Source organism: Octopus bimaculoides, chromosome 9 (genome assembly GCF_046866305.1).
Source record: "Octopus bimaculoides isolate indiv1 chromosome 9, ASM4686630v1, whole genome shotgun sequence".
NCBI lineage: Eukaryota > Metazoa > Mollusca > Cephalopoda > Octopoda > Octopodidae > Octopus > Octopus bimaculoides.
Window position 1 is genome coordinate 49,644,088 of NC_142936.1, and position 15,958 is coordinate 49,660,045.

The 15,958-nt window shown below is 34.7% G+C and overlaps 1 protein-coding gene across 18 annotated transcripts in view; it reads right to left on the minus strand.

The window, feature by feature from the left end:
• Positions 1 to 15,958, minus strand: part of LOC106868354 (N-acetylated-alpha-linked acidic dipeptidase 2) — a 1,035,601-nt gene that overhangs the window by 81,001 nt on the left and 938,642 nt on the right. For all 18 annotated transcript variants that reach the window (XM_052970680.2, XM_052970677.2, XM_089357530.1 and 15 more), the window contains 2 exons: positions 8,033 to 8,216; positions 4,502 to 4,592 (listed from right to left, as the gene is read on the minus strand). In XM_052970680.2, coding sequence (XP_052826640.1) covers positions 4,502 to 4,592; positions 8,033 to 8,216 — 275 coding nt within the window. The remainder of the gene's footprint in view (positions 1 to 4,501; positions 4,593 to 8,032; positions 8,217 to 15,958) is intronic.

The following is a 15,958-nucleotide window of genomic DNA, read 5'->3' on the forward strand; positions in this document are numbered from 1 at the left end:
GAAACTGAAAGAAGCCCGTTGTATACATATATATATATGTGTGTGTGTGTGTATGTTAGTGTCTGTGTTTGTCCCCCCACCATTGCTTGACAACTGATGCTGCTATGTATAAGTTCCTGTAACTTAGCAGTTCAGCAAAAGAAACTGATAGAATAAGTACTAGGCTTACAAAGAATAAGTCATGGGGTCGATTTGTTTGACTAAAGGCACTGCTCCAGCATGGCCACAGTCAAATGACTGAAACAAATAAAAGAGTAATGGAGAAAGAGCTGGTTTCTAACCTAGATCCAAAATTCCTTCATTGAAATTTCAACATCAACAGCATAGTTGTACATTTATGCATGTATATATACAAATATTTAGAGTCAGTTCATGTGCAGATCTGGATGCTTTGTTTTGTAAGTGTATACTCATTCAGACAGTCACATGATAAACTTGTAAAAAGTTTTACATATTTTGACAGTTCCACTGATTGCTTGTATGTGTAGTTTTCTAATTCCTCCCTAGTTTTGAGAACTCTAAGCTTGTCAGGATTGGTGGTGAGTCAGTTTCTTACATATCCTAAAGCCTCAATACTTACTGGTATAAATCTGAACTTGTAATCCAGGTAAAGTAGCCCTATATTTCTCAATAGTTCAGCGTAGGTGTTTTTGTTTTACTGATCTTTAGCTTTATGTTGACGTCTGCTGGGTAGCTGATTTTCACTACTGTACATAGTTTCTCTTCCCCTCCCCCAAATCACCATGTCTAGTCTACTATGTTTGCATTTTATTGAGGTTTACAGAGGGACATTCTACTAGTAATCTTTCATGTTATGAATGGTTATGGTCTCTACTATACTTTATTTCGTATATCTTTGGGTTGAGAGTTATCCTTCTGAGGGATCTCATAGTACAGTGTCTTGACACAACATCATGTCCCATTGGTAGTTAATAATGCAAAGCTTCTTTCAGTTTCTGTCTACCAAATCCACTCACGAGGCTTTGGACAAGCTGGGGCAATAAAAGAAGACACTTGCCCAAGGTACCATGCAGTGGGGCTGAACTCAAGATCACATAGTTGGGAAGCATACTTCTTAACCACATAGCCATGCCATGCGGAGTTCAGAGGTGAGAGAATAAACTAGACTCTATATGTTTTATATAATTTTCTAAGCTTTGTTTTTCAGAACCTCTGTATTCTTACAACACATAACTAAACTTTTGTACTCTAAGGATATGTATTACTTTGTATAGACATTGCAAAACTCATCTATGTTTAACCCTCTACCTGATGGGTTGCAGTCAGCAGTAGTTTTCTTGGTGAACATTTGAAGTTTTCCCTATATAAATACAGTTTCTTTTAGCTTTAAAGTGTAGGAGAGAAAAAAGACAACTAATATAGTCATTTAATATGAAGGTTTTTTTAAAAATCAATCTATTACAGTCCAAATGACATTTATGGTCTTGATTTGAGGGAACATTGAAAGTATCTCCAATTTTATCTTTTCTCAAATCAGCTTCATCTTTGTTTTTGCTTTAGCACACAAGATAAATATCTTAATCTTTTAATATCCATTACTTAGAATTGAATTTCATATCAGTGTTTTTCTTGGCCTTGCTTTGGGTAAAACTTCTAATTGAAAAGCAAAACAAAACAAGTTTACTAATTAATTGGATTTAAGGAGCCTTAATCTAAAAGATAATTTCATATCGTGTAAAATAAATTAAGAAAATCATAAGTGACTTAGTCTCAGTTGGCATAATTTCAGCCTGAATTTTGTGGTTAATGGTTCTATATTATCACTAGTTCTTCCCTTCCCCCACCCCAACTACATGACTCCTTTGTGGAAGTGTAGGGTAGTCAGCCACAATCTTCAATGATTATAGATGCTTGAAACTTTCCAACAACAGTCAGCAGACTTTTCATGGTGTAAGTAGGGATATCACACATTTGTGGAAATGAAATACAGCCACTTCCAGAGCTTCAGGCACAGAAGAGGTGTAATAATAGGTGGGAGCAGTGTGATTCTCTGGTTCCTTGTAGAGATGCATCCTCTGTTGAGGTGCTGCATGGTCAAAGACATTGTCTTCTTTGATCATCAATGGACAAACATGATAACATGAGGCACCTTCTGTTTCCTTCTTCATTTCATTTTCTCTTTGTTTTATTTTTTTATTTACTGTTTAGCAGTAGCTAGGTCATCACTGAGACAACCTCAGTTGTCTTGATACAAAACATTGTTTATTAATTTTCTAGTTTTATTCACCCAATCATGTGACATTTTCCAAATCCCACATTGTTTATCTTTTAGCTTATTTAAACTATTCATCCAATCATGTGTGACACTTTATTGACTCTATCAGGTGACATTTTTTATGGAGTTATTATTTTCCACCAATCAAGACTTATTTTTATTACAGTCTAATTCATTTACATTGTGGACAATTGGAATTACAGTTTACTATTTTACATCTAATTTTAGAATTATTACAATACATCTTTGTTCATTAATAAGTCTTTATCTGAGTACAATATCATTATTCATTCCTACATGATAACAATCATCAAATATGACAGATAGAGTATCATTATCATCAACACTGTGCTATATTTTTGCAAAAGATGATCAACTCATCTTGAATTATATTAATGAACATGCACTGGTCAATAGTATTTCATAGACAGAGGCTCTGTTCTGGCAGTTGGGTAGTCCCAGTGTTACTTAGATAAACATATCACATGGAGATATTCTCACTAGGAAAGCATTGATTTGAGCATGAAGTCACTACACCCTCTGGTCCATAGGTGGGCAGTCTCCTCTCTTTGCCATTTCAACAGTCTGCACCTCAGAACTAGCAAGTTCCATACTCAGCTACTCCCAATTTAATCATCTCTCCTTCTCTTGCCAACCCACATTATGTATACACTCCAGACCCATACTGAGGATGACCATGACATAATTGAACAACCAAGCAGGATTCACAGTATGGGTTGTACTATTCATCCATTCAATTGCTGAATACAAAACATGGCTCATGAAACCTCCATTTGGGTGATTTTCTTGAGTCATCATTTCACCATTGTATGCCAATCCATCACAAGATCACCCATTTACAGCTAAGTGGACTGCAGCAATGTGAAATGAAGTGTTTTGCTCAAGAACACAGTGCACAGCTGGTCTTGGAATTGAAACTATGACCTTGCAATAGCGAGTGCAACATCCTAACTACTAAGCCATGTGCCTTCACTTATGCCTCATACAAATCTTTCTGCCCAGTCTTTCCTCACTAGAATGTTATCCCCTTGGAATTCCTTTTCAGCATATATTTTTCCTGCAGCTGCCATTAGCTTGCAAGAGGAATGTTAACTGTACTGGTTTCACCAGTCTGTCTCAGAAGGCTTGGATGCAGCCTCTTCCTCTAGATTCTCTAAAACAAACAAACAGAAAAAAAAAAACGCATTGTCATCCCCATTTTTATTGAATGGCATATTGTCCAAAAACCTCAGTCTCAAAACCTGTGGTCTTCAAGGCATCATTTCTAAAACAGTAGGAGAGATTGCTGACAAATATTTCATTCTAGCATAGAGCAGATTGTGTCTTAGTAGAAGTTCATTTGCTGGGTTGTAAGTATTGAATAATTTAAAAGTGTGAGTCATAAACCCCTTTTATAAATCACCAGAGAAGAGATGGAGCAAGAATTAGAATTGTACATGGGTAGAGTTAAGTACAGAAAGGCACTCAGTAAGTTAAGTCAGAGATATAGATTTTGATTCTTAGTTGTAATTATTTCCTTGTTAAAGGTATTGTGGCTCCTATTTCTTATATTCAAGCTTTAAATAATCCTACCAGGATTAAGTTCTATTAAAATATTAGAAGGCAACTAGAAACCACTTCTGTGTCTTATCCCAAAAGACATTAAAACAACATAGTCGTAATGTTGAGGAATGGAGAAAGAGAGAAAGGAAGAGGAGGAGGAGGAGATAGATAGATAGATAGAGAGAAAGAGAGAGAGAGAGAGAGAGAAAGAGAGAGGGAGAGAGAGAAATGGTTGAAATTGGTATGAGCATAAATAATATATTTCTTGAAGAAATAAATATCTTTCAGTTTGTTTATCTACCATGAGCAAATGAAGTATCACTTCAAATTAACTAGAAGCTGTTTAACAATTGCTTGCTTTTTAGTTTTTTTTGGTTGGGGGGGGGGGGGGTGCATAGTATAAATACTATATAGAGCATGTGAGATATTAAAAGAGGAAAAAAGGGCCTGCTTTATGACAGTTAGTTTGTTGCTTCAATTTTCTGTTTACATTTTTGCCTGAGAGTCATATGTGCTTTCCAGCACCTATGGGCTAAATAAAACAAGTGCCAGTTAAATACTGGGCTTCACTGCCTTGATAAGAAACCATTTCTGTGAGTAACAGAGATCTCTGTTTACAAAACCAAATCAGCCTCATCTTATATAAGCCATGACATATGTAAAACAACTACAATGACAGTAGCAATTAAAACATGTTTGTACCTCATAAGTTCTTCAGCATCAGAGTAACTGACAGAATGTACAGGAATCTTCGGGTAACTCTTGCTAAAATCTGGTATTTCATGGATATGATCTGAAAACAGAGGAAAGTTAGTGAAAATAATGGAATAAGTAAATTTCTTAAAGACTGACAAAATATTAGAGTAAAGAATATGTGTTGTGCATTTCTTTGTTAGAAGAAGAAAAAAAATATTATCAATGCGAGTGAAGCAATACAAATTTCAAAATGAGAGCAGATTAGGGAAATCACTATAGCGGGACTTGAGATATGTCAAACATTCACAATAAGGATGAAATTTAAATGAGATGTCTGTAATAACAACAAAAGCAATAATGATGATGGAAATTTTTAAAGTGCTTTACTGTACTTTTACAGTTTACATGGAAGATCAGCTTTTATGTAAAAATATACAGTATAAATGTGTGTGTGGGTGGGCTTGTTGCCCCCATGATTGTGCTGAAGACTATTATATAACAGATATTATAGCTATTGTTAATAAAACATATGTAAGATTGTAATGTGTTGAATAAATGTAAAAAAATTATATCCAGGCTTTATATATATATATATATATATATATATATATATATATATATATATATATATATATATATATATATATATATATATATATATATACATATATATATATATATATATATATATATATATATATATATATATATATATACATATGTATATGTGTGTTAAGTAATTTTCTTGTTGATGGATACTGCAGTCTCTTGCAGTGCAGTTTCACATGGAGGCAGAGTTAGCAATTACAAGCGGACACAACAAAGAGTAAAGTGGAAGCTGGTACAAGAGAACCTCATCTTTTCTAGTGTTATGATAAAGTATGTCCTTTAAACTTGTGAAGGGATGGATGATTGAGTGGGGGACATTTTAGGGTCAGAAGAACCTTTAGTCTTGTCAAGAATTTAAGATGACAACCTCTTTAATATGCATCTAGTACATTCTGTGAAGTGGTTGATAGTGTGAAGTATGAAGGGCAACCAGTCACAGAAACCATTCTAAAGTGAAAATGGAGAATGAGTGAGATATGTCACCTGGCCATGTCTAGGAAAGTAGTAACCCCCGCACAAGAACTGACTCAAACCATGTCCTATTCAACTCATGCCACCAGAATGAAAAGCAGATGTAATATGATGATAACAGCAAAAGTATTGTACATGCTGTCAAGTCATACTTGCTTGTGAATGACAAGTGTGGTGTGTGTGTGTGTATACATATATACATGCATACATACATACACACCAACTTTACTTTGTTATATATATATATATATATATATATATATATATATATATATATACACACACATATACATGCACACATGGGGAGATAGAGAAAAATAGGACTAACACATATGTATTATGTTCTAGAGCTTACTTATTTAATGGAATTCAATTTAATGGAAATCCCAAACCAACCTTCCCAAAGTGTCTTTTATCTGAAGGAAGATGAAATGTGACACTAAATGACAGAGAAAACAGTTAATGGCAACAGAAAGAAGGACAAAACAACAAAAATAGAAGCTTTCAATCAACGACATGTAGATACTATAGTGAGTGTAATTGAAAACACACATTCCATTAAACACATACCTGTACTATCAGATCAATACATACCTATACTATCATACATATCTACTCTGAGACATGCATATGCAGATGCATTTGGTATAAGACATATACTTTCACATATTAGTGAATATACATACGAGCACGCACGCACACACACACACACACACACACACACACACACACACACACACACATAGCAGTTAAGAATACCAAACTCATCTGATTTTACTGATAAACATGTAGATGTTGTTTGGCCACTGATGGCAGGGCTGATGAGAGGAGGATTATAAAAAAAAAACATAAGGGGAACAAGAATGAGCAAAGTTTGTACCAAATTATGCTTCAATGAATTCTGCAAGGTTAAAAAAAATGCTTGCTACCATGGAGATGCAACAACAGAAAAAAATAAAAGAAATCAGTTGAAAACTACAAGCAAAGCATAAAATAAAAATGTATACCCTTTGAGAAAGCTAGTGATTAGTGTAGCAACAAATATTTTTGGGGGACATAAACAAACATCAAAAGCCTTGGGAAAAGAAAGAAGACAAGTGAAATATATTTTAAGACAAATACAGTTAGTGCATTTATAGGCTTTATTAATTATGATTCCTCGTAAACATATATATTAAAAAATGAACAACTAAAAAGTAAGAAGTCTAAACTGATTTCTAATAATCTACAGAGAAATGAAAGTGGTTTTAATAAATGTTGTGGGTGTCAGAGAGGGAGCAGGGGACACAGAGTGGTTAACAGGAGCTGACAAAGTAGGAAATGCTTATTGTTCAAAGTAAACAATTGTTTCCTTTCTCTTTGTCTCTTGTCTTTCTCTGGGATTTGTTAAGAACCAAGTTTTCTTCATTTTCTATGTAACAACAGCAACATCAGTCTATTTTCCCTATTCAAGTTCTTTAAAGACTTTAGCCCTTCCTTTGATCACAACAGTCTAATATAATTTGTTACTTTGATAGACAACTACTTCCTTTTCCACCTCTTATTTCATCTCATCATCAAAGAAGCCAACTGTACATCTTTTCTTCTCTTGTGAATATCTTCTTCATTTTCCTCTCACAACCCCAAACAGTCCTCAGAAGTCTATCTAAAGTCCCCACCACACACCTCACCCAATACTAAGAGTACCCACTAACAGTTAATACAAATAGTTTATCCTGCAATTGTTTTGAAGTCTCGACAGGTTATTTTACCAAAGACCCTACATGGTTTTAAAATATTTATCTTGTTACCTTATTTTTAATTCTTTTTTTCAGCTATTGGACTGTGGCCATGCTGGATCACTATCTTGAAGGGTTTAGTTGAACAAATTGATCCCAGTACTTTTTTAAAGTCTGGTATTTATTCTATCAGTCTCTTTTGCCAAACTGTTAGGTTATGGAAATGTAAACAAACCAACCCTGCTTGTCAAATGATGGTGGGGGGACAAACACACATACACACACAACAAGCTTCTTTCAGTTTCTCTCTATCTTATCTACTCACAAGCCTTTGGCTGACCTGGGGCTATAGTAGAAGACACTTGCCCAATGTGCCACATAGTGGGACTGAACCTGGAACCATGTGGTTGGAAAGCAAGCTTTTTACTACACAGCTGTGTTTCGCTGAAAATTTTTCAAAAGAAAAACAAGGCAGAGAGAAATAATGGTATTTAACATAGGAACATGGAAATTGAATTTTTTTCTTTTTAAGGTGGGGGGTGGGGGAAATATAGTCCATGAGATCTACCCTAGTTGATGACTGGTACTTATCTTCATTAACTTATAGAAACATGAAAGCAATGATGATGATGATAAGGTAAAAGTTCAGAATGTAAAAAGCACACAACTAAAGTGGCAAAGCGTTTGCTGAGATAGCAATTATGACAAATAAAAATAAAACAAAAAAAAAAAAGCTTACCTAAAGCTGCATAATCTGGTGTCTGGGGATCCCCACTGAGAGTATAGCGAACATGAGATATTTTGACAGCCCAGGGTGGTAGCCACCAAGATGACGGATACACACTTGACTGTTTGGAAGCATAGTCAAATGGGTCCCCATACAAGATTGCCCCTATGGCACCAAAATTCTCCGCATGTTTCACCTGAAAATTAAAAGGAGAAATAAGATAAGGAAACTGCAATAAATAGTTAAAAGAAAAAAATTCCAAGAGAAATGGTTGTATTTTAGTTCAAACATAGAGACATAACGTTGACAAGATAGCTGTTGTGAATAAATCCATGTAACTCACTTGAAAGAGTTTTTCTTTTTGGGTTTTGAATAAGAAAACAACAAAACAGAACAGTAGAAATAGTAAAACAATCCCCACCAGCAATGGCAGAATTTAATTTACATTTGAAAACATTTTCAAAGAGGTGCTTATAAAAGAATTGTTAGTATGGCACCAGATATCTCCATGCTTGCTTAAATATGTGTTTGTGTGTGTATCTATGTATATGTACATGTGTGTGTGTGTATTCCTCCAAATTCAATACAACTAAACACTACTGATTGTTTTAAATCTGTATGACTATTTGAGGGAAATGGGAACTAGAATAAAAATGATGTTAGGCTATTAACTAATATGGTACAAATTTACAAGAAAAATTTTACTGTCACTCAGGGCTTTATAGTTAAAGAGTACACGCCTTCAGTTTACAAAAATGTCAGAAACAGGTACCACAACTTCTGGGAAAGAAGATATAAGTTAAAAAAAAAACAAAACAAAAAAAAACATGTCTTTGCCAAGAAGAGTTGTCTTTAATCTACTTAACACTAAAGAAATTGGAATTAACTATTGGTCCTATGGATCTAAAATCTCTAGGATAAGGCTGCTTTTTGTTGTATTTGATATTTTTTTAAACAATGTCAATTGGCTTAACATACACATTTGTTGCAATGGGAAGAAAATGCTTGTTGTATTTCCTCTGACAAGAGAAATAAAAAAAAATAATAAATGAAAGAAACAACATTTTAACACATTAACATTCATATAAAAACTATGTTGAATTCTATTTTCTGATAATGAAAATAGAATTCAATGCAGTCACATGTGTATTTCCTCCCATTAACAAGATTAATTTATTTTATTAATACACTGGTTTGAGTGTTATTGCAGTTGTTATTGGATAGTTCTACCACCGCTGGTACACATACACTGTAAAGGAAATCTATAACATGAGTGCAACCAATCAGAAGAGGCATTCAATCACTAGTTCAACCATCAATACTTTAACCCAACCCCTATTGCCAACACCATTTCCCTACCTATCATGTCCCTACATTTAATCTATCGCTCTCTGATGTAGTCCCTCTTTACTAAGGGGTTATGCTTCTTACTTCTCTTAACATCTGTTGAGCATTTTCATACCTCAATTGATTATGCTGTTTGTATGATGCAATAAGCTTCATGTCTTTTTCCATCACAGACCTCCTGGGCCTAACAACTCTAGCTGCTTCACTGACCTTCACTACTGCCCTTTCCATTATTCCACAATACTTTACTATTTCAGACACAGCCAACTAACAAAGGTAGTGGTGTGATGGTGTAGCAGTTTGAACTGTAAAAATTTGAAGCACTTCAGCAACTTCTCAAACCCCTACTTTCTACAAGCTATCTTTCCTTATTCCCTGCAACCAATAATTCTTGTTCACCACCCTCTACTATCTCATCTCCTCCTCCCACCTTCCTTCCACAGTCATCAACCTTAACGTCAGAACACCATGTGCCTCCACTTCCTTTTCAAGATTCACAAAGCCACCTCATAATTACCACCTGTCCCAGAGAATTAATCCCCTAATACTTGGACCAGCTCTTTTCACCCATAGTTATAGCTCCCTCATTGCATAACTATGATGCCAGCCGTAGCATTACCTTTCTAAATCCTTTATGGTTGTTACATTGATGACTGTATTGTATCCCCTCTCTTACTTATGCATAGCTCAATTCCTGCATCGCTTTTGTCAACTTTCCCCTGCCTTAGATTTCACATCCATCATCTCCACAATTTCTGATAACTTGATGGACATCTTTGTCTTTACTGACCACCACAATACCCCCATCATTATCATTTACATGTCCATTGACTCCTACTCCTATCTTTATTTCACTTAATCCTATCTCTCTAATACCAAATCTGCTATCCCCTACTTACTATTCTTTCACATCTACAACTTTTGTAACCATGGCTATGACTGATACAAAATTGAATTCAAACATCCACTATTTCATTACACCCACTCACCTTATCCAGTCCCTACCCTGTCACATCTTCACCATCTCATCTCTCCAACTGAAGTAGCCATGTATCTTTTCCACTGCAAGACACCTATTTCTGTCACTGTATTCATACTCTAACTTCTCATCACCTGACACTAAACCACCCGCCTCAATACTACTCTCCTCTCTGTTGAAGAGTCTTGTCTTGCAAGTTACTTGATGATCTCACTGCAGCTGTACCACATAAGAAACAACCAGTAACCGCTGTAAAGTGGTTGACATTAGGAAGGGAATCCAGCTATAGAAACCATGCTAAAGCAGGTAGTTTAGCTTGGCACAATCTTCTAACATGTCAGCTCCTGTCAAACCATCTGACCCATGCCAGCTTCGAAAGAGGTCATTAAAATGATGATGATGATGATGATGACATATATATATATATATATATATATATATATATATATTATATATATAAATTAGATGGGGAGGATAGAAATAAGTTGTAGATTGTAGATTCATTTAGTTTTTGGTTGTAAGTGTAATACAAGAAAGTTCAGTGTAATTTTGGCTAAAGTTATTGCAATGATGAAAGAGTCCAGTTAGAGTTGAGAGTAAATCATGGTTATATCCATTACATGGTTATTATTTTCCCTTTCCTTTACAACTGAGAAATATTAAAAACATCTCTGACAAAAAAAAAGAAGAAAAAAAACATTATTAATAAATTTAACAAAAACAAAATAACTCAGATTCATTGTAATATTTGATATTTCCTTCCTTTACCTCATCTATCACACTGACATGAGCTGAATGAAAATATTTCCTTCATTGTTGTGGGGTATATGCTAAATATCAAAAATGAGGATTGCCAATATTTCTTCTAAGCAGAGTTCTTTGAAGAAATTGTTAAAAAATATTGTGCCGCACTTCTATTGTTTTTACTTTGTCTGATAAGAAGTGAAATGGTTGAGTGATATGATTCTAGATTACAAATTCGTAGGTCACAAGTTTAAAATTACTGCAGCCATTTCTTTGTGTTGCTGGGCAGGAATGGTATGCAAGGACCAAACAGATGATTTGAGCCTAGTAACTTCCCCTTTTGTCATTCACCAGCAATTTTAACAACTCCAGTGAACAGAGAATGCCACCATCTCTTTATGTCCATAAAAAAGAAGAGGAGGAAGAAAAAAAATTATAATTATTTTAAAGATGCAGTACCTGCAGAGTTAAAATGAAATATTGGTCGAAAAATCATGAGTTCAAATTTTTCTACAGGCATTGTGTTGTGACTTTAATTAAAATAGACTACTGTACTTGCCACAAGCTATCTAGTGAGTTGGTAGATTAGGTAAGCTATCTTGCAGAAATTTTTTTTTACCTCTAACTGTAGTATTTAAATACACCCCCTACACTTTCTACATATTCTGCTGCTGACAAATGAATGGAAGAGAGTAATAAAATGTATTCTTGTGTAACAGAATTCAATTTTGGCATTGTAATCCATCGAATTATATCTTAATTTCCAGTTAGATCAATATTCTACCATTATGTTATTACACACTCTCTCTCTCTCTCTCTTTCTTATAACTTGACATTTTGTTGCCAGGTAGATGGGAAATGGGTGTGGTTAGAATATTGCCCATGGCACAGAACATAAGATATAAGGGGATACAAACTCCTGGCTTTCTAACTCTGAGAGTTGGTGCTTTATCCTCTCTGCAACGTCTCACAATTACCATAAAGCATTTTGATAGAAACAGTAACACAAAGCACTTAATTTGACCTTTCTTATTTATAGACTACTTAATTGAAATCAAGATTCAATGCACATACATCTTGCTTCACACAAACACAGGCAAACATAGATACAAAATGTTTCGCACATAAATAGAGACAGACACACACAGAATGGTGCAACACATTGAAAAGCTTTTAGTATGGATGATGGGAAAAACAAAAATAAAAAGACAAGAATGAGATTAGTATATCACTGAAAATATCTTGATGAGCAATTCTGTTTGTCTGAAAAGGTGTCTAGTTCAAACAGTAAGCTATATTTGTATTCATTAATGAAGTTTTGAAACACAATCTCCTTCTCAAATATTGGTTTGAGTTAAATTGATTTAAAGCTATTCTTTTTATTGGAATATACAGTCATATTTAGAAGAAATTTATTTTGAAATGCTGTCTATTCATACACACATGATCACATACTGCATATTAAATACAAATACACATACACACCTACATGAATGAGGACACATGCATACATCAACACAATATAAATTATACATGAATGAATTAAATTAAAGTTGACATTTTTGTAAACATTAAATCTCTCTCTCTCTCTCTCTCTCTCTCTCTCTCTCTTTCTCTCATGGTGACTGCTGTATAAAACTTCTAATGAGATTTAGAATACTCCAAACCTATAGTAAAGTTGACATTAATATTTATTAGTAATTTACAATTCTACAATATGTTGATGAATCCTCTGTCAGTTTTGATAAGCATTCAACTGAACTACATGCATATCAAATTAACATATAAGTGGCTGCATATTCCACAGGTACATGTACTGTGAGCATAGTACTAAGGTCTAGTCAGTGTAGCAAAATATATTTATATCTCATAAATAATGTGTTTTTTTATACTTCTTTTATTTTTCAAAATTAAGATAAACAAAGTTCTTTTTAATTTAAAATATACTCCCCTTCATTTTCTATATTGTTCCGCCATCTTTCTGGTAGACTTGCAAGGTCCCTCTTCCAAATTTCACTTGTCTGTGATGAAAAATACCCCCCAGTACTGTTCTGATTTCGTCTACACAATTCTTATTTTTTCCATCCAAATGATTTTGAAGACTATGGAATAAATGATAATCAAAAGAAGCAATATCTGACGAATATGGTGGGTGGGGCATTGTTTCCCATTCAAACTACTTCAGACTTTAGAATGTCATCCTCACTGTATGTGGTTGAGCATTATCCTAATGGAGAAACACCTTTCTTCATGAAACCAAAGATGGTAATTTTTCTTCTAGTGCTGACTTGAATGACCAAATCCAAGTTTCTCTGCTAGTTCCTCAACAGTTGTTACTATTATTATTATTATTATTATTATTATTATTATTATTATTATTATTATTACAGCCTAGTGGTTAGGGTGTTGCACTCATGATCATGAGATCGTGATTTCAATTCCCAGACCAGATGTGTTCTTGGGCAAAACACTTCATCTCACATTGCTCTGCAATCACTTCAACACCTGATGTGTAGTACATCATGAGCCTGTTTAGGCAATGTCAATTTGATGGAGAGGGAGAGCTTATGTAGGGCACATACATTTGATCACTATAAGCAAATCATTTGTGCTTGTCATTTGGCAAAAGCTGAACTCACACATCATCTTCAACAGGAGAGTCCGTCTGTCCGTCCATCCGTCCATCATCATCATCATCGTTTTTATTATTATAATATGATAGTTGTAAACAAACATCACTGTCACACAAGCATGATATTTGTAATCTTCTGTAAAAAACATGCTCAGCCATTGAGTGTGCATGTATGTGTGTGTATGCATGCGTGTGCAGCTGTATGGTTAAGATGCTTACTTCCCAATCATGCGGGACATGCAAAGGGGTTAAATGTGCACTAAGTGTGAGACACATTAGTGTAAGAAGTATAATGTTACAGAGGCAGTGTTTAAATGATGGATTTGTCATATACAAAAGGAGAACAGATATCAGGCTTTCTTCTAAATAGGGGATAGATTAGGAACCTGAAGAAAGTGGTAATGACCTGTGACAGCAACAATTAATTTATAAGAGAATAGTAAAAGCTTTTGATAAATCATTTGTTGTGAATCTTTGTTCATCATGTCAAGTGAACATACTTAAGAGCTGCCGGAGAACATTTACTTGCAAAATGACTGGCATGAAAAAAATTGTTTCTTATGTGTTTATATTGAAAGTATGGACATTCAAGTTGATAGAATATGAAACAGCAGAACTTTAGTTGCTCAAGTGCCATCAACGATACTGGAATGTTTCTATGGTCGCAAAGCCTAACCCTCGATGGCTCAGGTGCTCGTGTCATTAGTAGACACCATAGGACTGTATATACTAGCATGCGCTGAAAAGTTCCTGGCTTAAGGGTACCGTGAAAGGCCTGGTTGGAGGCCCAACTCACTGAGTTCTTTTACAAGGTTTAGAAAAACTGAAGAACAGCTGCAATAAGTGTGTGGATCTGAGAGGGGAATATGTTGGATAAAATCTTAATTTACTGATCCTCCTGTATTTTCTTTAACCCAAAGCCAGGAACTTTTCAGCACCCCTTCATACATATAAAAGTTTATATATGAATACAGGAATGTTTGTGTGGTTAAGATGTCTGCTTCCCAACACAAGGTATTGAGTTTAGTCTCATTGTGTGACATCTTGGGCAAGTATCTCCGACTATAGATTCAGACTATCAAATCCATTCACAAAGCCTTGAGTGGATTTGATAGGCAGAAAATTGAAAGAAGCCTATCACACACACACACACACACACACACACACTCACAGAGATAGGCATGCATTCTGTATATGTGTGTGCATGTATGTTTTGTGCCTCCTTGTCTTGACATAATGTGATAGTTGTAAAACAGTGTTACCATTACATAAGCATTCATTTCCAATCTTCTGTGGAAACATATTTGGTCACAGGAAAATATCTTGCTTGCAAATGGTAAGCAGTTGTCAACAGAAAGAGAATTTGGCTCTAGAAAAATCTGCCCATTTGAATTATGTCTACTCCATGCAAGCATAAGAAAATGGATGTTAAAAAAAATAAAGAGAAAAAAATGAAGCAGCAACAGTAACAGTAGTAGCAGCAGTAGTAATGTAAAATTAATTAATGATTCATTGGTTTGCAATACTGATTTTACTTCTACTCATAGGAGAAATTAACTGCAATAAACAGCCAACCTATCTATGAGAAGATTTGTCTCATCTTATTAACATTCCCAGAAACCACAAATGAATGCTATTCTACTGATTTCTACAAGTTTACAAAAAGTAATAATAAAAGACAATGCTACTCTTTACTTTATAGAGACCAGAGGGTAAAATGTTGACTTGTGTCAAATGGGAGTAAGAGATATAGTTGTAAACCTATAAAACTTTTCACAGAAAACTTTTATGGCAGTTAAATCAAATCATGGGGCTGGACATTATCCTTGAAGAAGTTAAAAACAAGGTAAGGGCACATGACAGCATTTGTGCAAGCACTCTCTCTCTCTCTCTCTCAGCAATTTGAAGGCCCCAAATTTCTTATGTCTGCAGGATTACACTGAAGAAATTCTGATTTTGTTTCTATTGATTTTGAATAGTTGAGATTTCCTTCATGTAAAGTTGATATTTAGAAATCCACACACATGCCAATCTTTGAGAGAGAAAGAGAGAAAGAAAGAGAGAGAGAGAGAAAGAGAGAGAGAGAGAGAGAGAGAGAGAGAGAGAGAGAGAGAGAGAAAGTGAGTGTGTGTGTATGTGTGCATGCATGTGTGTGTTTAATTTTACGTTAGCAAATTATGCATGTGTGTGCTGTGCAAGCATAAAAGCTTAGTTCCCTTTAGCATTTCCCTGTTTA